At 36.6% G+C, this 21,561-nt stretch overlaps 6 protein-coding genes across 7 annotated transcripts; 1 reads left to right on the top strand and 5 right to left on the bottom strand.

Annotated features, from left to right (window-relative positions):
• Positions 1–2,675: 2,675 nt before the first annotated feature.
• On the bottom strand, positions 2,676–4,323 carry LOC110600711 (BI1-like protein). The gene is made up of 4 exons (XM_021737552.2): positions 3,996–4,323; positions 3,600–3,713; positions 3,286–3,443; positions 2,676–3,182 (listed from the first exon to the last, which is right to left on the bottom strand). The coding sequence occupies exons 1-4, from the start codon at positions 4,258–4,260 to the stop codon at positions 2,976–2,978; spliced, it is 744 nt and encodes a 247-aa protein (XP_021593244.1). The 5' UTR covers positions 4,261–4,323; the 3' UTR covers positions 2,676–2,975.
• A 445-nt stretch (positions 4,324–4,768) lies between these two features.
• LOC110601509 (protein FAR1-RELATED SEQUENCE 7) lies at positions 4,769–8,295 on the top strand. The gene is made up of 2 exons (XM_043951121.1): positions 4,769–5,132; positions 5,777–8,295. The coding sequence occupies exons 1-2, from the start codon at positions 5,065–5,067 to the stop codon at positions 8,133–8,135; spliced, it is 2,427 nt and encodes an 808-aa protein (XP_043807056.1). The 5' UTR covers positions 4,769–5,064; the 3' UTR covers positions 8,136–8,295.
• Positions 8,296–9,341: 1,046 nt separating this feature from the next.
• LOC110600874 (F-box/kelch-repeat protein At3g06240) lies at positions 9,342–11,658 on the bottom strand. Its single transcript, XM_021737779.2, has one exon. It carries the CDS (start codon positions 10,625–10,627, stop codon positions 9,545–9,547), a length of 1,083 nt encoding a protein of 360 aa, XP_021593471.1. The 5' UTR covers positions 10,628–11,658; the 3' UTR covers positions 9,342–9,544.
• A 236-nt stretch (positions 11,659–11,894) lies between these two features.
• LOC110600873 (F-box/kelch-repeat protein At3g23880) lies at positions 11,895–13,423 on the bottom strand. Its single transcript, XM_021737778.2, is given in 1 exon segment — positions 11,895–13,423. A coding segment is annotated over 1 exon segment (1,350 nt). The 5' UTR covers positions 13,311–13,423; the 3' UTR covers positions 11,895–11,960.
• Positions 13,424–13,986: 563 nt separating this feature from the next.
• Positions 13,987–16,995, bottom strand: LOC110601512 (F-box/kelch-repeat protein At3g23880). Its single transcript, XM_021738666.2, has one exon. The coding sequence runs from the start codon at positions 15,289–15,291 to the stop codon at positions 14,158–14,160; it is 1,134 nt and encodes a 377-aa protein (XP_021594358.1). The 5' UTR covers positions 15,292–16,995; the 3' UTR covers positions 13,987–14,157.
• Positions 16,996–17,177: 182 nt separating this feature from the next.
• Positions 17,178–21,098, bottom strand: LOC110600924 (protein ABCI12, chloroplastic). Of its 2 annotated transcripts, none has more exons than XM_021737857.2 (8): positions 20,678–21,098; positions 20,343–20,459; positions 19,980–20,216; positions 19,592–19,756; positions 19,303–19,444; positions 18,658–18,722; positions 17,750–17,925; positions 17,178–17,612 (listed from the first exon to the last, which is right to left on the bottom strand). In XM_021737857.2, the coding sequence occupies exons 1-7, from the start codon at positions 21,044–21,046 to the stop codon at positions 17,773–17,775; spliced, it is 1,248 nt and encodes a 415-aa protein (XP_021593549.1). In that variant the 5' UTR covers positions 21,047–21,098; the 3' UTR covers positions 17,178–17,612; positions 17,750–17,772. The 2 variants fall into 2 exon arrangements, with proteins under 2 accessions (XP_021593549.1, XP_021593550.1); XM_021737858.2 differs by having other exon boundaries at positions 19,369–19,444; positions 20,678–21,095.
• Between the last annotated feature and the right edge of the window lie 463 nt (positions 21,099–21,561).

Consider the following 21,561-nt stretch of genomic DNA (forward strand, 5'->3'; position numbering starts at 1 on the left):
TTATTAACCAATTTTATTTATTTATGTTATCAATTCTGAAATAATTTATATTAAAAAATAAAAAATTCTTGCATAATTAACCTGAAACTCTATTCAAACCGATATAATTGATTTCAAGTTTTATGAAATAAAAATTTTAGATTAACGTAAAAGACAATATAAAAGAAAATTTTGTTAAAAAATTTTCAATTAATAATATGTATTTTTCCTATTCAAGAAAAGTATAAGAATTAAAAAAATAATAATAAAATGTTAACCTGAAACGACTGTTTTTTCTTTTTTTTGAAGGAAAAAAAAAATTTAATTTACGAGCCAACTCTGTCTCCTTCTCCTTTGCCAAATCCAAAACCTGTACAGGTTAGCTAGGATTTTCACTGAAAAGGCTGTATATATGAGCAACTACCAAATCCTTTGATCAGTGAGCAAGCCATCAAAGAAATTGATATATTCATCAAGTCTGTATTTTGTAAAATTTTTCTCCGCGAATCGGTGGAGAGAGTGCTGCAATCTTCATGGCAAGGAGATCAAAGCGCGCTGTTAAGAAGCCAATACGGGTGGAGAAGCTCGAAACCGCCTTCACTTTCCCTTTCTGTTTCTGGCAAGCAACCCAACGCTGTGGAGTGCATCATCGACAGGAAGTTACGATTTGGTGAAGCCGGATGCAGTGCATGCAAAGCAAGCTACTCGACCTCCATCAACCCTTTGACGGAGCCAATCGACATATACAGCGAATGGATCGATGAATGTGTTAAGCTTAACGAAAGCTGAAGATGTTTCTTTGTCTTCTAAAACTCTTTAATGGCTTGCATGCTATCCTCTTCTTCTCTTCTTTCTCTTCTTCCTCTTCTTCTTTTTGTGTGTAGTAGGATTATGTTGACGTAGGTTAATCTTAGGGATGTTTAATTCTAAGCTTTGCGTGGAAATTAAATTTTTGTTCTGTTTATGGATAATTTAGGGTTTATATTAATGTATATTTGATGATTCTTTGACTTTGAATCATCAAATTATTCTTGTAATTAATAAAATTTGATTTTTTAGTGTCACTTAAATATATACGAAAAATTAATATTTTTTGAAAAAATAACTTACTATTTGGTACAGATGAAAAATAAAATTTATTTAAGACGGGTTTTTGTTTTCATTCACAGGTAATAATAATACTCTTGTTTTCTATTATATTATAATAGAGCAATGCTTTGTTTGAGTTTTGTTCATTTGTTTTTTTTTTTTTTTAATTTGTAAAAAAAAAAAAAGTTGAAGTCTTAAAATAAAAATTAATTCTTGATTTTAGTTTCACAGTCAAAAGTATAAACGGCACGTCTTGGTACAGGACACCACGAGTTAAAATTTAAATTTTTTTTTTTAGAAAAGGAAACTTGCAGAAAACTGATGGCTTTACGCGCCACCTTCATCTCCTTCTCCATCTCCAAATCCAAATTTAAAACCTGTTCAGGTTAGGATTTGCACTAAAAAAGAGCTATATATATATACACTCTAAACACTAAATCGTTATCAGTCAGCAAGGCATCAAGAAAGTGATATATTCATAAAGTCAGTCTTTTGTAAATTTTTTCCCTGTGAATCGGTTGAGAAAGCTGTAATCGCCATGGGCAAGGGGATCAAAGCGCATTGTTAAGAAGCCAGTGCGGGTAGAGAAGCTCGAAACCGCCTTCACATGCCCTTTATGCGACCATCCAACGCTGAGGGTGCATAATCGACAGGAATCTAAGGGTGGGTGAAGCCAGATGCAGTCCATGCAAAGCAAGCTACTTGACATCCATCAACCCTTTAACGGAGCCAATCGATATATATACAGCGAGTGGATCAATGAATGTGTTAAGGTAAATGAAAGATGAAGATATTTCTTGGACTCTTACAACTCTTTAACGGTTTGCCGTAGACCGTAGCTACTACCACTATTTTCTTTTTCTTTGTCTCCTTTTTGCGAGTATAATAGATTAGATCAATGTAAGTTAATCATAGGCACGTTTAAATTCTAAACTTTAAATGGAGAACCATTTTAGTAAGAAGTAAACTTGATCTTCCAACAATGATGAACAGCCCCATGAATTACGTAGCTAAGCTTTGTGCGGAAATTAAGTTGTGTATCGTTTATGGATCATTTAGGGCTTAAAGTATATTTTATTTTCAATAATGCTTACTTCAACATCTTCAAAGGGCTCTCCCTTCCTCTGGTTGGATAACCCCAAATAGGTTTTGACATTCATAGGCGTGGGTCGTCATACACATATTTGTCGTTTTCTTTTCGTTTGATCCTTTATCCCTTCTTTTAAATGAATGTCTCATTCAGCTATATTGGAGTTGTCGTCAACCTAATATTTTGTAAAGTCTATATTCGGCTGGACATTGAGCGACGGGACCAGACCTCACCTTTCGTTTTGTTTTAAAATCAACTAACTTCAATTGTATTAAGGGAAACAAAAAACCTCAAACTCAATCCTTATGGATGACTTTGTCTAACTTCTAATCTGCTATGAAGGAACAAGGTTGACATGATTTCTAAAACCAGAAGAAATGTAGGACGTAACAATTGAAATTCGCATTCCATTTATATTAGTAATAAGGCTTGTGAGCGATCCTTAGAAACAAAATGGGAAAGCAATTCCCTAAGCCAAAAAGACTTGCAGCCATCCCTCACCCCAAGAAACAGAAAATGAAGATCAACATCCAATTATTCAATCCATTTCACCGTGTTGGGGTATATGGTATATCATACAAAAGAAACAGAAGAAAAGGAAATGCAAAACAAGCACATAAAAAACCATAAATGGAAAACACTTCCCACAACAGATCTACCTACTATCGCAGATGTGATTAAGGTAAATGCAGGTCTTGTCACTAGTGAAGCACTTTCAACACAAATACCAATTATCCACAATCTTAACTGGATTTAAGTTTATACGAAGATACAGTTTGCCTGTCAACCCAGGCTGGTAAGAGTATCGCTATACAAACTAATTGTTTCTTTGACTCAGAACCCGCAAAATGGAAAGGAACAGATTAAGGATGTCCAGGTAGAGAGCAGCAGAGGCCAAAATATATTCATCATACGAGTAGCGCTTGATCAGGTTGTCAGTGTCATAAATAATGTATCCACAGAAAACCAGAGCGCTAATTCCACCATAGATAGCTGTAGATGTTGAGCCAAGAGGGAAGAACATCTACAAAATAAAACAGGGAGAACATTTTCTCAATATTTGTTAAACAACTAATATATTAATGGCTGCATGGCTTCAATAAACGAAGACAAATGAGACATCTAACCTGGATAAAACTGGTCAGGATGAGTATGATAAGGCTGGTGAATAAAATAGGTCCTAAAAAGCTGAAGTCTTGACCCCTCTTAGAAGCCCAGAAAGTGTATCCAGTTAAAGAGCAAACCACAGCTGAGGTTAGAATTAGTGCTTCAAGCACAATTTTCCCTGAAACAAAGCAGCAGAAGAACAATCAGATCATAATAGTAGAAGATTTCTACGTTCTCAGATTCGATTAGAAAATGAATTGTAAAACCATCCATGGAGCCTTTAAACTACAAAACATGACAGAACTTCTAAACAGCGGAGAAAAGAGATACTGACCATCTGTATTAGCACAGCTTACTCCAACCAAAAGGCTTAGCGACACAGTGAAGAGACCAAGGACAATCAGGTTGACTGGGTGCTTCTGGTGATAAACGTGCAAGGGCCACAACACTGCAATTTTGAGTTTGTTGTTGAGAGAAAGCACAATGAATTTCAGTAAAAAAATAATCAAGAGGCAAGAGTCAACCTATCTCATTTCATCATCTCTCTGCCATCTTCGCCAATAAAATTATATAAGAAAGTTATTGAATAGACAGAATTCAATTTTCCAACAATAAATAAACAAATAAATTGAGAAAATCCATTCACTCTAGCGGCAGAACACATAATAAAATTCAATTCGAAAGACAAAAATGTGCAAGGGAAAATATGAGATCTGAATTATAAACGTACGGATGAAAGGAACGATGCAGAGGAGCAGAAGGAGGCCGGGACTGTCACCAAGGAGAGCGTTGACCGGAGTGTAGAGGACGGTGAAGGCGGAGACGATGGTGGTGAGCACCAGCTGGACGGCGAGAATACCGTAGACCTTGCGGATCAAGCCCCATCGAAGCTGGTTCTCCCCCAGACTCAAACCAGGGTACAACGTCTCTCCATTGCCAGCCTCAAGATCAACATCTTTCCTATCCTTGGTGCTCAGGCTCGAGAATCCGTACATCTCTTCCTCTGACTTTTTTTGTCTACCTTGATTTTTCAGGGAAAGAGATGAGATATAGAAAATAGAATTAGAATGCCTTTGTTTATACTTCAGACGTGGGTGGGGCCGGTAGGCGGACGAGGACTTCCAATGACAGCTTAACGTGACAAGTTGGTGCGGTTAAAACTGTGACCGACAAATGGGTAATGAAGAGCGATATTTCCATTTTCCAATTTTTTAAATATAAAATAGGAGCGACTAATCAGTAATCATTATCTCGTAATTTATCATTTGTGGTATTTGAATGGGAAAAGCACCAAGTAAGTTGGACTTATTTAATTTATAATTTCTTCTACTTTTTTTTCTTCAATATATATATTTTTTATTTTCATATTTAATAAAATTTAATATATATATATATATATATATATATTTAATTTGTGTAAAAATTTCTAAACGACACATATAAAAGAAATTAAAGAGGAGAGACGGGCGTGTAATAAACTCATAATTGAGGAACAAACTGTGGAAATTACCCCAGTTGGTGGTGGGAGCATCAGCAGAGAAAAAAGGGCAAAAAAAAAAAAAAATAAGTTGCCACCATTTCTCAATGCTGGGGAAAGCTGCCAACCTCCTCCTCCTCCTCCGTGGGCTTTCTAAATCGCCTGAGATTGATCAGCAATTCCCCATATACAAAAGTGCTCTCCTCCACTTTCCCCTAATTTCGCTGCCTTTAATTCCCTCCCGAAAGAAGTAAAATGAAAATTGCTTATTAACTTTTTAATTACCATCTATAATCATAATCAAATCGCACGCTTCTTTTTAATGCTCTCTCTTCCCCTTCCGGATATGGGTTTCCAACCGAGTTCAGGACTCTTCACCAATATCAGAAGGTAATTCATTCCTTTTGCTCTTACAGCCCTAATTCTGCTTTGATCTTTAAAGTAGTTCATTCCAGATAATTTGCCGTCACATTTCTTCTGGGTTTGATTGGATGCTGCATCTTTGACTAGCTCGTTTCTTGTCGTTGTCTTCGATTTCTCCACTCTCTCTCTCTCTCTCTCTCTTTTGTTTTATTTATTATGTGGTGAGTAGCAAATTTCTATGTTTGGTTGCTGGAAAAGAAAATTTCACTTCAGCAAGCGTTCTTCTTCTTCTCCTCCTTTTACTAAGAGCTTAATTGGGAATTCATTGCACTTTAAGCTGAGAACTGCGTTTTAGAATTGTATATTTACCCTTCTCTTTTTGCATTACTCTATCTGACTTCTGTGGGATTTACTCCCTTTTTAGCTACATTTGTCAATCATAAATTGCATATACACGTAAGACAAGTACGTTTGTTCGCTCAAGTGCCCAGTGCTTATTTGAATTCCGCGTATTTAGGGGGAGGGGGGGGGGGGGGGGGGGGAGGATTTTACCTGCCCTTTTCTGAAAGAGCAAATTTCTGATTGCTGCCAACAACGCCCAATATGCCACATAGTTTTGGCTCTTTTATTTTTTATTTTTAATTCTCTTTTTGATGCTCCTCTAAATGCAGTTCAGATGCCAAACCCAACAGTGAAGATTGTGGGACTGCCATCATTGTGAAAGCATATCCACTTGGTATGGTTCAAGTCAACAACAGGGTCGATGAAGGGAATTCAAGACTTGAACCTTGCATGGGTTTAGATTTTGATTCAGCAGATGCTGCACGTGAATTCTATGGTGCATATGCAACGAGAGTAGGATTCAGAATTAGGACCGGCCAGCTTTATCGATCACGAACTGATGGTTCAGTTTCTTCAAGAAGGTTTGTGTGCTCAAAGGAGGGTTTTCAGCTTAACTCAAGGACAGGTTGTCCAGCATTCATAAGAGTGCAAAGACGTGATTCTGGAACATGGATGATTGATCAAATCCATAAGGATCACAATCATGAACTTGGACTTGCAGATGAAAGTCATCCACCTATTTTGCAGAAGAGAACTCCTAAAGCTATGAAATCATCAGCTGAAGTGTCACAAACTCCAAAGCTCAAACTGACTGAGGTGTCTCAAAGGCCAAAATTCAAACTGATTGAGGATGTTGATAATGGGCACCCGTGCCCATCTGGTGTCATTAATGTCAAACGATTTAAAAGGGGAGGGGATGAAGGTCAATTCGAAGCTGAACCTTATGCTGGTCTAGTATTCAATTCAGTTGATGAAGCATACCAATTTTACCAAATATATGCAGATGGTGCTGGATTTAGAATTCGGATTGGTCAGTTATTTCGTTCAAAGAATGATGGTTCTATTACATCCCGGCGATTTGTGTGCTCCAAGGAAGGGTTTCAGCACCCTTCAAGAGTAGGCTGTGGGGCATTTATGAGGATTAAGAGGCAGGAATCTGGAACTTGGATAGTGGACCGTCTTCAAAAGGATCATAATCACAATCTTGATCTGCAAACAGGAACTCATCAGAAAAGTTATAATGTTTCAAAGAAATTCATGGACAATGTAAATGGCGATGAAAATGGTGGACTGGACTCTTTAGACGTAGCTAAAGTAACATATGGAAGTCCTATCAGGAGAGCTAGAGAAAATAACATTGCAAGTGATTGGTACCAATTGCTTCTGGATTATTTTCAAACTAGACAAGCAGAAGATACTGGATTCTTTTATTCAGTGGAGACTGATAATGGCAGTTGCATGTCTCTCTTCTGGGCAGATGGCAGGTCTAGATTCTCATGCAGCCAGTTTGGTGATGCCATTGTGTTTGATACCTCATTCAGGAAGAGTAATTATCTAGTGCCATTTGCAAGCTTTGTTGGAGTTAACCACCACAAGCAGCCAGTTCTTCTTGCTTGTGCTCTAATTGCTAATATATCGGAGGAGTCCTTCACTTGGTTGTTTCAGACATGGCTTAGGGCCATGTCTGGGTGTCGACCTAAGTGTATTATAGCTGATCAAGATGTAGCCATCCAACAAGCAATTATGAAAGTCTTTCCTAGGACTCATCATCGGTTTTCAATGTGGCAAATTAGAGCAATGGAACAAGAGAATTTAAGGTCAATGACTGAAGAATTCAAGTGTGAATACGAGAAATGTATCTATCAGAGCCAAACGTCTGTTGAGTTTAATACCACGTGGAGTGCACTCATTAACAGATATGCACTGAAGGAGAATGCTTGGCTTAGAGAAATGTCTGAAAAGCGTGAGAGCTGGGTGCCGCTGTTCCTGAGGGGTAAATTTTGTGCTGGCATCCCCATAAATGAAAGTTTGGAACCATTCTTTGGTACATTATTAAATGCTCAAACACCAATTGAAGAGTTTATTTCACGATTTGAGCGAGGCCTTGCACGACGTCATGATGAGGAAAGAAAAGAAGACTTTAACAGTTATAATTTGCAGGCTTTTCTGCATACAAAAGAACCAGTAGAAGAACAATGTAGAAGGCTTTATACACTCACTGTGTTCAAAATATTTCAAAATGAACTGCTACAATGCTATAATTATCTAGGGATAAAGACATATGAAGAAGGGACCATTAGCAGATATTCAGTGCGGAGGTGTGGGAATGAGATTGAGAAACATGCTGTTACTTTCAGTGCATCCAATATCACTGCATGTTGTAGTTGTCAAATGTTTGAATTTGAAGGTATTTTGTGTAGACATATTTTGAGAGTCTTCAACCTACTGGATATAAGGGAAATTCCACCTTGCTATATCTTACATCGGTGGACAAAGAATGCTGAATATGGGACCGTTCGTGATATTGAATCTGGTGTTAGCCCACAGGAACTCAAGTCCTTAATCATGTGGAGTTTGAGAGAAACAGCCTGTAAATTCATAGAGGCTGGGACAACCTCTCTTGAAAAATACAAAATGGCCTATGAGATTATGCGAGAAGGTGGAATAAAACTTCACTGGCAAAGGTAAGCATTGGAGACAAAGGTCAGATGTCAACCTAGGGCTAAATTTTGCAGTTTAAGCTTGTTTTGTAGATGTATGATATACATTTTTTTTGTTTTATTTTTTGCTGTCGTGACCAAAGACTGATGACTTGGAAATGCATAGTGAAATATTTCCTTTCTGTGCATTTGAATTGGAGTTCTGACTCTTGAATCACTTGATGCTGTTCTTGGGTGAATAGAGATGTAACACGAATGGTTTTAAACTTGTATAGATACATTGATGTAAAATCGACCCGTTTCTATTTTGTAAAGAAAAAACAGGGGAGAAAAAAAGCCTTGAACTTTGATCTATTTATTGTGGAACTACCCATTACTGATCTCATAGCCGGCTTCGACAAATAATTTTATTTGATTCTTTCAAGGAACGGTTGTCATCTTTATTGTCTTAACTCTAGCAGAGAAAAGCGAAGTACTTTCCAAATTCCTTTAAAGGGTAGTCAGTTAATTTGATATTTGAAAACTATTTAGTTAGTGTCAGGTTTGGGCAGTCTCTTAATGTAAATTATTAAACAAATTGAGATACAAGCAGGACTAATGCGATAGGTAAACTATCCATTGTCAATCCTAAATGACACCAACTCAATATTCACCCATCAGATTTCAAAGACTTTAGATTGCTTTAAAATATTGGTAATAATCACTTTCAATTGTCTAAAAGATTGCCTAAATTCCAACTCCAAATGGTTAATGCAATCCAACTGAAATTTCAAGGAATTATTACATTGTTATTGCCGGTCTATGTTTGTGATCTTTGTGTTATTTGGCAACCTATCTACATTTTCATCTCTATCATCAGCCAAAGGAAAACCTTATTTTATATATAATTAAATTAAATTATAACACTGAATTTTTTATTTGTATAAGCAACGTTACTTTTATTTTTATTTTTTTCAATTAATACTTACTATTGAAAATTTTGTGGGATTTTAGGCTAATTTTTCATGGAGCAAGTCAAAGATAACTTGCTTTTGATTATAGAACTATAGCTAATAAAATTAATTCATTTTATTAATTTTTTGATTTGTCTAAAAATGTTAAATAAATGATGGGTTTAATAGAAAACAAGCCCAAAAAGTCTTAAAAATTCCAAAAACTGTCAACTAGTACTCTACTGTTAACCTGAATCTGCAAATGGGAAATGCTAAGCAAATGATTTCTACAACCATGCTTCAGAATAAAAAATGAAAATAATGATTGATAGAACTGGATTTGGGTGCAGTTTAAGTTTTACATAAATCTGTTGCTGTGCCTATCTAGGAAAGTAATGGAACAAAGAAAGCAAATCTTGCTTTAAATTAACCAAAGTACAGGACAGAAAATTGAAAGCAGATCTGGAGACGATGCATTTGCCTGCTTCAACCATTACTGTGAATTTCATCTGATCCAGATGTCTGCTCTGGTTGCCAATCTCAGGTGAGGGGAAACAAGACTCTCTATGTATGTCTCTACTTCAAAATCAATTCCATCTGGGATCCCATGAATAACAAGATCCTGATAAGTCTCATCTATGAAATTGTAAACAACTAATTTTCCATCAATCTCTAATAAAGCTTTATGATTCTCAAAAACACCCAGTGGTTTCATTCTAAAATACGGTATGGTGATCACAACTTTAGTCCACGACTCCTTTATGCCATAGCTCTTCATTATCCAAAAGTCATTATGGGAGGTTATATCAGAACCAGGCAGTATGCAGAGACATTCTCCAAAAACTCCTATCCCATAAAAATTTTTAACAGAAGCTGGTGGTGACACATCCCAGAACTTCTCCTTCACCAAATCAAAAGCACCGATTACTTGTGATTTCGTCGAATCCATACTGTGACTTACCACCCAATGGATAGCTCCTTTTAGCTGAATCCCTGGATCAAGTGCAAGGATGCCATAAGGAAACACTCCAACTTCTCTCCAGCTATTGGCTCTCAGTGAGTAGACAAAGACACAACCTTTGCAAGAGATTTTCACCAGCTTGTAATCATTAATGGAGTGAGCATAGCCAAATCCGTACATGTAAGGCAGGGATGATTGAGTGAAGGGACGACGATTGCCTAATCTTGGTATTTCCTCAGCTTCTCTTGTAGAAGGGTTTATCAACAGTAATATTCCTGGTTCAGAAGCAACACATAGTAAGCCATTGCAAGAACCAATGAACTTGACCTCATCGTAGCAATCAGTTTTCAGTGGATAATCAAGCTTTGCTGCTACTGCTTTGTCATATGCTTCATAGCCCACAGAGTAAACAGAAGGAAGAGAGAAAGATGTGAGACACAGTCTCCATCTCTGGCAGTTGATACAATTGTTTCTAGTTGCTAGATTAAGGTGCATTCTGACAAAATGGGGATCAGAAATAAGAAAATGCCAGTATTTGCATACACTCTTGAATCGGCAGAGAGATTTTACAGGCAGTCGTAAGAGTATTTGGATTATGACATCATGAACAAGGTTAGCCTTCGCCATTGATCTCAGTTCAAGCAAACAGACCTCAGGTTTAAGATGTGAAGAGGTGATATAATGAAGTTGGCGGGTTCATTTAAAGACAAGAGTCAATGATTGACAGGATATGTTTAATCCTCGTCAGCATATTTAAAATTGTGAAGGTCACTATTAGAACACTGGAATAATCGATAATATATTGTCTTTAGCATTAGTAGTCACAGTCCTTATACGAAACCCAGTTGCAATTTCAAGGAATTCATCATCGTCTCCATGTCATGCTGACGGTCTTATTTTCTAGGCAGACGCAACAGAACCATCCAGAGAAACTCTATATGTTATTAAAATGCCTAAAGGCCATGCAACTAAGTAAACTAAACTTCAAAACCAACCCCAATTGGAATTCATTGAACCACTAGCAAGAAACTTGCGTGTCCGTTTCCAAATAATGTAATGGACTCATTTTCATCATCTCCAGTAGATCTTCTACATTCTTTGCCAAGCACAGTGGCTTCATTCATATGTATGGCGGGTGATGGTAAACCTAGCCCATGAAGCACTTACTCGTATTCACGCATCTCCCAAAATGTCATCACGCATAGCATACAGCCATGATGTACACAAAGCCATTCAGGGTTCCAGTTGAATTTTATGTGAATTTATGAATTTTAACAAATTGGGTTTCATGGGCCTCATCTTCTCCTTCAAATAGCCCAACCATTCTAACTTTGGTGGGCTTCTTTTTTCTGACCGATATGTTAAAATAGCGTAAGGTTAAAGTGTTGTGTTTTCAAGTCACAAACTTCAACCTGCCACTCTTAATAAACCCATCTTTTTTTCATTCCAACAAGTTCCACAAATTTAAACTATCATCAAAGACGAAACGACATGGTTCTTATCCTCCCTGCTGTTGATCACTCAATGAAAAGCTCCCTGAATAAACAGCCCAGGTACCAGGTCCTAATTCAAACAATCAACATAACCATATCCACATGAAGTAAATATTGACTATTACATGTTAGTATTGATTGTAAAGAGTGATTCTAGGAGAAAGGTTACAGTCTCATGATACTTACCTACCAGTATCTGAATATGTTGTCTTCCGGTTCATCACCTACTGCCTTTTTTTTTCCTTCTCCCTTTTCTACATTTTTGGTCCTGCATTTATTTGTATGGTTTTGGAAAGAACAAGATTATTATCTATAAATTTTTTATCATTGCAAGATTATATCTACAATGTTTGTGATCCCAACTCCATTACAATTTACAGAAAATGATAAAAGAAGAAGGATGAGAAAAAGGAAAAAGGAAAATGCATTAGACAGTAAAAGCTACGCATCAGAAAAGCGTTTCCAGTCTACTTTTCAGTGTTCGCAAACATTTCTGTCCTCTCGAAATGAGAATTCTCAACTTAGGGTGAAACCAGGGTCTCAATGTAAAGTTCTGCTTCAACCAACCGGCGAGCACCATTGATCACAGAATACCTAAATGTGCCATCTTTAGGATTGTAAATAAGTAAAACGTCTTTACCCTCCATCAGAACTTCACCATTATCTGCTATGTAGTATGGAATTGAATACTGCATCACCCCAGGATCATCCAAATATGGTATGCTTAGCAACTTGGTCCAAGACTGTCTCACTCCAAAATCCTTCATGACCCATAAATCAGCAGAGTCTGCAATATCACACATCATACAAAGACATCCGTTCACAACCCCCAAACTTATACTATCATAATCATCCTCCCCATAATCAGGTTGCAAAATTTCCTTATACGTCTCCTTAGCTAAATCAAGGGAAACAATAATCCACGCTAATCTAGAATCTCTTTCACACATCGCTGGCCAACTAAGACTCCCATTGACATACTTTCCTGAGACATCATAAGGAACCCCATATCCGAAATCCTCAATCCTCCTCCAAGATTTGGTCCCCAAGGTGCAAATTTTAACTCTAGTTTTATGTTCACTATCACCCCAGTTTCGAAAGCAGAACACAGCCACCACCTTATAATCACATATATTACTGTCATAACCAAACCCAAAACAAGTATAGCCCTCTGACTTATTTCCAAACCCTAAACCAGGCAATCTATAAACCACCCTTGTAGATGGATTCCATAAAGCCACATAATTTTGCTCGGCAGTGTTATAGGCAGCCATACACAGTAATCCGTCACAAGACCCAACAAGCCAAGTATAATGATATTTATCCCTTAATGAGAAATGATCGAGCTCAACAGCATCAGTTTGTGATTCGTTATAAATCGAGTACAGGGAGCAAGATTTGACGAGAGTATATGGAGGACGAACACAGGTTAAAACAATTTTCTCATAGTGATTTGGTTTGCTTTCTGATGAAGACGTGATTTTTCTGAGGTGGGTTTTTATAAACTGGGGGTCCGAAAACAGAGCTTTGAATGATTTGCAAACGCACCTGAATCGAATTAGAGATTTGACTGGTAACCAAGAGAGGATTTCCGCGATTATTTCGTCAGGAAGGGTGGATAAATAAGGTGGATGATCAGATTGGTTTGATGTCTTGGCTTTCTTGGGGTTTTGTGGTGGCATTCTAATTTCATGAACTAACGAGTCGTAGAGGCCGTCACGGTGAGGTGCTGAAGGATTGCTGCGGGTGGAAGAGGACGGAGTTGATGATTGGTCTTTGCGACACGAACCGGCGACCAGGTCGTTCTTCTCTGCCATGGCGGTTAGCGAATGAGTAGACCCAGCCCGCGGTTAATGTTACTGCACTGCAAGTCTGTAACCCTGCACTTTGGGAAATAAAGACGGAAGTACTCCAAGATGGACTCGGGCTCCACAGAGGGAGAGTTTTATGGCCAGTCCATTGATACTATAATGTGGGCCATGTGCCTCAGTAAAGTAAAATAAAATAGTGTAAATTTTTTTAAAATATAATTTTACGATATAAAATTTTTCATGATATTTAAATTTTAATATTTTTTTATTATTTAGAAAGAAAATAAAATTTTTTAAAAATTTAAAAATTAAGAAAAAAACACCTTTTCAATCCACAAAATTAATGGATTAATTGAAGGTTTTTTAAAAGTTTTTAAAATTTTTTGAAAATTTACTTTAAAACTCATTATTTTCTTTTCAATACAAGTTCAAAATTTTTAAATATTATTTAAAAAAATTCCGACCAAATAAAATGTTTAAATTTAAGTTAATATGCGAGTGATATATTGTTAATCATGTTCGCATTTCAGCTTAAAATAGGATTACAATCAATTTGACTCCAATTGAATCAAAATGACATTTTCTTACAGAGAGGTTCAGAGCAGTTGAATGAGGTTTTTTTTTTTTTTTTTTATCCAATAATTGTTATGTAGCTAATAAACTCTTTTGAAGTATTGCAGCTAGAAAACTTATAAAATTACAGGTATTTGTCATATCTAACAGTAATAACTATTTGCTATCAATTATCAATTACATTTAATTTTTATTTAGAATGTCTAAATTTTTATATTTGGCAAAAATAACAGTACAAAAATTTAAAAGGTTAAATTACTGTGAAAAACTAATAGCTCATTTATCTTCGGTCTTCACCATCAATAATTGCATTTGGCGAAACTAGAGTTTCTGTATGCATAATAACTCTATCAAAAGGCAGCAAGGTTTGAATCTCAAATGCTCTCAATGCCTTGTCTTCTGGGTTGAATAAACATAACTTGTTCTCTTCCTTCAAATTCAGGAGAACTTCTCCATTGTTCATGATACATATAGGTGCAAACATCTCAGGCAGCAGATCCTTCATTGGTGGAATGGTTATTAACTCAGTCCACTTCTTAACTTCCTTCAACTCATGAACCCAGATATCAGCATAGCCTTCATCTGAATATTTATAAATAGAAAGGCATCCTCCAAAATTCCCCAGTTCAAATTTGGAAGCCTTGCTGCATATATCATCAGGCATAGTCAGCGTACAGAACTCTTCTTTCATCAAATCTAAACAAAGAAAGGCCTTAATATGGTCATCTTTATGATAACTATATCTACCAATAATTGGTTCATACTTCTGAACATAATCAACTTGCCAATAAAGAGTCCGATTCCGCGATTGATGATCACCACGTACAAGAATCCCTGGCTGTGGAGTTGCTAAAAACATTATATACCAAGGTAGATTTGGCATCTGTTTCCAGGAATTATTTCTCAAAGAAAAAATCTCAACTGTTGTGCCTAACAAAATTTGCCTACCATGACCAAGTGCAACAATCTTGTAATCATCATGGGAATTATCATACCCAAACCCTCCAAAAGTATAGCGAAAATCTCCTCTGTCGCGAGGCAATTGAACTTGCTTAAACTCTCTTGTAGATGGATTCCATAACACTATTTTTCCATCCTTGAGAGTTATGCATAACAAACCATTGCAAGAGCTAATGTCCTTTAAACCATCCTTATCTTCCAGAGGAAAATCAAGTTGCATTGCTTCAACTTGAGACCCTTTATAGTCGACAAGTTGAAAAGAATCAGAGGATGAAAGCACCAGTTTCTGATGGTAACCATCTAGTTGCTTCTTGATGAAGTAAGAACTGGTAATGTAAGAGTACCAGACTTTGCAAACAGTCTTAAACCGCACAAGAGATTTAGCAGGAAGAAACAGAAGTATGTCAAAAAGGACATCACTTGGAATTACTTGCTTGCATCTCTTCTGTGTCATCCTCACTATGTGAATGCCTTTTCTCAAGGTAGAGTATTTATAATTGTAATCGATATGTGACGAAAACCTAGTACTTGTCACCAATTTTTGCTTTGCTAGGCAACAGACTATGACAGGAAGGATCAAGGAAATTTCGTATAATCAAGAGTGAAAAAGAGCAGTCCATAGAAAACGTATATCTGTTGCATTAATTAAAGTACATAAAGCTGAAGCCAAGGATATCTAAACAAACATATGAGTCCACTGATGCTGCATTGTGTCTCGCATACAGTTGTACATAACGCTCCAAATGTCAGGTTTCAGTGAGCTTTTAATGATGAGTATGTTGGGGAGCAAATAAAATTGAAAGAACAAAGCACTTGGAAAGTTTTAATCATCCCATCAAGCCAATTCAAGGATTAAAAATTATTTATATAACTGCAGGAAAAACAGTGTTTGGCGATGGTGATAAATACGATTAGCTTCAGAGATAAATTTCATTGCCAAAAGTGCTGACAATGTGCGATGAACGTTAAACGGTATATTAGCGGCGTTTTAATAACGTCTATCGAGAAGTTGTCCTAATCAAATACGAATGAGAATCTTTTTTTTTAATTTTTGAACATGCATGGATCTGCATTTACATGTCCATAGAGCTAAAAATACAAGAAGTAAAGGCTCAAACCAGTGCACAAATAAAACCAGAATACAAACCAAACTAACCCATGATGAGAAAAACCCAAAACCAACCCAGACCCAACAAATCAGTCCCAGCAAACTACACCACACGGACTTGCACTGAATCCACGCGGCCAAAGCCAAGCATCGCATCTACTAAAAGTCGCCATCAGCCAAGTTTCGCCAACAATCCTCAACCCAAAACCCACCATCGCTGAGATCAAAAGCACCAGAGACATGCAAACCATCAGAACCATGAATGGAAACCCAAAAGAAGCCACTAACCCAGAACCATGCCTCAACAACAGGAGGCAGTGGGAGAAACCTCACCGGCATCTCTAGATGCCTTAAGGGAAGCCAATCTCCAATCAGATGGCCATCATAACTCTCGGAGGACCCTCCACCAATGCATGCAAACGATATCTCCAGAAGCTAAGGATGGAGCCCATACTCAATGCACAAACAAATATGCTAAAATAACCCTCGACTAAAACAACCCAAATCTAAAAATAAGAAAAGAAAAAACCAAAACCGACATTGACCGTGAAAGCAAGCCAAGGGTTATCACTGGCCAAAAAACAACAAAACCAAAATAAGTCGTCCCTTGCCAAAGGCAGGGGAGGCGAATCGAAAACAACCGGGCAAAACTCTCACTCTACACGGTAACGCTACACTTCCTCGATATTCCTGAAGCTTTCCTAGTCGTCCCGCTCTTTTCTTTGCTTTATCTTTCTCTTTCCCTCTCTTTCCCTTCCCCTGGAGTCCAAATTTGCTAACAAGAAATGACCTTGAATTGATGTCGGATTTTGACATAATTCAGTTATCAATGAAGAGCTGAATTCACGTGAGTTGCCAATTCTCTAATTCGGGAAAAAAATTATTTTCTAGGAAGGCTTAGCATCTGCTTTCAGGAACAATACATCTCAACTGGCATTTGTGTCGAACTATCCACCGAGTTTAACTAATATATGCATATCAAGCTATTATATTTCAAGGTGCTGCTTGATGAACTTGGAACTGGTGATCAAACGAGTACCATACACCACTGGGCATTTGCTTGCTTTCTTTTTTTCTGTGCCATTCTCACCCCGCGCACATAATCCAAGCAAAATCTGAACCAAGTTCTGAGGGGAATATCCCAATCCAACGATATATCAAGGAGGGGAATTTTATCTTAAAAAATATATGTAGATAAGAGTAGAAATAGGAAGAATCTGAAATCTATTCCATAGAACATGTAAATTCTCTCTCTTTCCTATTTCTTATGAGAACCCTGGCAAGTTACACAGCTAAAATGTGCAGTGATCTAGCTGTATTTTTTGTGCACTCATCTGTATTTCAAAAATACTTCCTCTAGCCATATACAATAATGTCCCATGCACCACCTGTAAGGGCTGTAAGGGTATGCTACAAAGGTCTTAATCAAAAACAATGAACGCAGAGACATCCTAGGCAATAGAAATTTAAGAGCGGACCTGGACAATTTTAATGCACACTCAAAATAACTACTTAAAAGTCTTCCATATTTTAGTAGGTGGCCCAATCCACGCTTCCCGCCTTGGTCACATGGCTAAACCACCACTTGTTTGGAATAGTTGCAAATGAATTGACTTTGAGAGTGCATCATCTTCAGTCAATTGTAAAATTTTTACAAGCTGCTGAATCTGCACATATGGAGATGATATCCAAGAATTAATGAGCACTTGACCTCCGGTTCATTTTGATTATGGCTTCAGAAAAGAGAGAGGAGATTGTATTTGAAAGTCACAGTAAGATCGTTTGTGATAAAGTGTGAATTTACCTATATAACTGCAGAGATGGTACTCAGACAAGGAAATAGTCAGATAGAAAAGCACCACCCACAACACCAATTAGGCACAATACGGAAATAAAATCTGCCATCCCAATTGATGATCCTGATAAGAAGTAGATTTTATGAGAGTTGCTGTCCCCTCTAAAGCCTCGCACAATCATGGCCTGTAGATTCCATACAGTAGATACAGTATTATGAGCAGAAACCTTTAGGTAGCAGCAAACAGCAATTATAATCACGCAAGTATTTCTTTCCCCTTCTAAACTTACTGATAAAGGCTGATGAGATGAAAAATTTTAACTTTTTTTTTTGTCATATACAGGGCTATAAAATAAATACATAATGTTGTTAGTATAATGGATGTTGCAGAATCTGCCCTAGGACCCTGCCATAGACATTGGGCCAAAGTTCAGAAACTTGGTTTAGAGTCTTTAAACACCTGAAAGTTTAATTACTGTTTTCATTTAAGACCTCAAAAGGAAAATGAATACATAATACCCCACTTCCTTTTATCATTTTACAGAAGGCATCAGCAAAATTCAGAACTTTTAAAGGTATTTATTTTCCTAACTTCTACCACTACTTATCAATCGTATATATTTCAAATTTCTCTTTATTGGAATGTTTATCATACTTTCTTGTAGGAGCCAGCATCAATTTTTTCCTAAATAGATTGGAACGTGCAAGAAACTCTACATATTTCAAATTTCTCTTCATTGGAATGTTTATCATACTTTCTTGTAGGAGCCAGCATCAATTTTTTCCCAAATAGATTGGAATGTGCAAGAAATTTAGGAGATGTCACTCTTATGGAAGTAACACATTTAAAATCGGACAAACATTAGACTTGATGACTCATTGTCAGGCAGTGAAAATATTAAATGGTGGAGGAAAACCTGGGATATCTGCTCTGCATGGTTAAAGATATTCTTGAAGATTCGACGGATGTAGGAAGCAAAAACTGCAAAGCCAAGAATAAAGTGAAAGTCACTATCACTAAAACAAACATGTTTTCAAGCAGAAGTGGAAAAAACAATATTCCCTTTGACTTTTCACCATACCCAAAATTGTTCATATCAGATAATGTTATTTTGATCTGAGGAAACTTCAAATCAAAGGAACCTAAAAATTTCAGCATTCCCAGAGAAATGCTCATATTTGACTCTCATACCTGCATCCAAGTAACTTAGTTCCTACAGTATATATCTTACAATTGTTCATTACAACATCCATAGTGCTTAGGATCATGAAGGGCTATAAAGTATTAGCTGGCGACTTATTAGTATTAGATACCCAAGTCAATGCTCATATTCAACTCCAATTACATTAACATTGAAGCATGAAATACTACACATGTAATGGAGGAGCAGGAATTGTGTTCTTTTCACATCTCTCTTTGTGACACAAATATCATGTAATTGAAGAACTACATTATGACCAGTTCTAACAGCCTTCTTCATCGAGTTTGAAAGAACTTATATTTGAGAACAGCCACCAAATTAAATATTATACAGCAATAAAGAACCCAGATCCCATCCTACCTCCCCTCACTCCCTTCTCTACTCTTGTTTCTCTCAGAAGATAAAATGGTAGAACTGTGTGCTTACTATCAATTGTCTCCATGATTGTCAATTGCTCCCAATTTATCCTGCGAGATACAATGCCTAGTGCAACATTGCGTACCTGAAAACAGAAAAAAATGAATACGAGGGCAATCAATGTTATAATTTTCAATAAGCCTGTTGAATTATCAAAGAGATCAATAGCAAATATTTAAAGTCTGCAGTTTATTTGACAAATAATTAACTAATCAACTGATCTATCTCTTACCTCATCAAACACTAGATTGATGAATCTCAAAGACAGCAAGAGGGTAAGAGTGATTTCAGAAACTGGTACACCAATACACCTCAAAGGGAGCATAAACCACCGCAATGCAAATGCCAATTGTTCTGGAGTTGTGGTTGCCAGGCAGAGGCTTGCACTTTGGAAAATCTATCAAAAAACACATAGACAGGGTGTCTATCAAAAAATGCTTACTAAAACCCATGAGATAACTTTTTGCAAGGGTCTGAGATATGCACCATGTTAATCATGTCTGAGTGCACATGTGCATGCATGAATGATTCATGTCCTCAAATGCCATAGGAAACAGGTTCACAAGAACTTCATTATCATGGAGAGACAAAGAGGACCTAAGGATGTGAAATGAACTCACAGTGAAGGTTAAGCATGCAGCCGTGCTTGCTACTGACAAACCCTTCCTTGTAAACTTTAATGGTCCTAGCTTCATGATTAAATATGAATAACCTTCCAAAGACACAGGAAGATTAGGCAAGCCCATCATTGCAGGCGGTGGAGTTCTTGGCTGGACAAGAGGAGGTGCACTATCTGCACCCAGCCCCAACATTATGAATAGAATCCCAGAAAGCAATGACACTCTTCCCAATTGATCCTAAGAGGATTCAGGAAATCAGCAATAAATGTCACTATAAAACCATTCAAAAGAGTAAACTATCCGGAAGCAAATTTTTTATACAACCTGCTCTTTGCATTTAAAAAGTCAAACTACTGAATTTACCATCCAGACTTGTCTTGGGAGAATCCATATTGACAGAAGAGCAATGTACACCACCAATCCAAAACGCATTATTATATGTGACCGTGCTGGCAAAACAACTAAGACCAAGAGCCATATCTGCATAAGCAAAATAATAGGATTGATTTGAAAAGGCAAATATGTTATCTTCTCAAATGTTGTCAACAATCAATTTTATGAAGATAAATTAACAAAAGCATACATGAATAATATCAGTACCAATCATGTCATTAAGATAACCTCTGCAACATACAACGGTTAGCCACTTTGGGTGGACTGAAGCTACAAACAAGAATTGAATTCAAAATGAAATTTACCAATTTGATTCTGGGGTCAACAGAATGCAAAAAGGTGGTTGGCGAAGATATGAACTGGGCAATGGGACTCGCTGTGGCACCCGAAATAAGTCTAAAAATTTTATCGGCCGCCAAAGCACCGCTCGAAAACTGGTTTAACCAGTTCCCAGTCTCACCCGTGCTGTCCCCTGAAGCTCTAATTTTGGAACTTCTCAGCTTTAAACTTGCAGGGATGTTATAAAACGAAATAGTAGGTGTATGGTTTAGACGACATTTAGAGTAAATAGGTATGCGACTTTGCGGAATTAAGGTTTTGAAATTAGGGTTTCGAAACTTGCCACATAAAGAAGGGGAAATGGTATTTAGGATTGTGCTGTTAGCGGAGCTCATCGGTATTGTTGTTGCAGAGCCGGACGAGTAGACACAGTAAATCTTCCTTTACATGAAAAGTAAAACGGTTGTCGTTTGCTAAAGACAATTGCGCCCGTGCCAAATTGGCAAACGACATGTCGAGTAGACACAGTAAATCTCCCACCCTTGCAAACTATAATATTAATTGTAGTATGCGCATTATTTTTTTTATTTTTAATTATTAATATATTATAATAAAATATTTATATCATATTAATTTTAAAATATTATTTATATTATATTTTTATAATAATAAATATTTTTTATAATTTTAATATAATAATATTTAATAAATTTTATTAATAATAACAATCGAATAATTACGTATAATATTTAATTAAGTCTATTTTTATTTTATAATTTTAAATATTAATATATTTTATATATTAATATTTAATATATTTTATTATTAATATTTAAATTAAAAATATTATTCACATTATATAATTTTAGTATTATAAAATTAATATTATTTGTGTGATTAAGTACGACTG

This window comes from Manihot esculenta, chromosome 15 (genome assembly GCF_001659605.2).
Source record: "Manihot esculenta cultivar AM560-2 chromosome 15, M.esculenta_v8, whole genome shotgun sequence".
Classification (NCBI taxonomy): domain Eukaryota; kingdom Viridiplantae; phylum Streptophyta; class Magnoliopsida; order Malpighiales; family Euphorbiaceae; genus Manihot; species Manihot esculenta.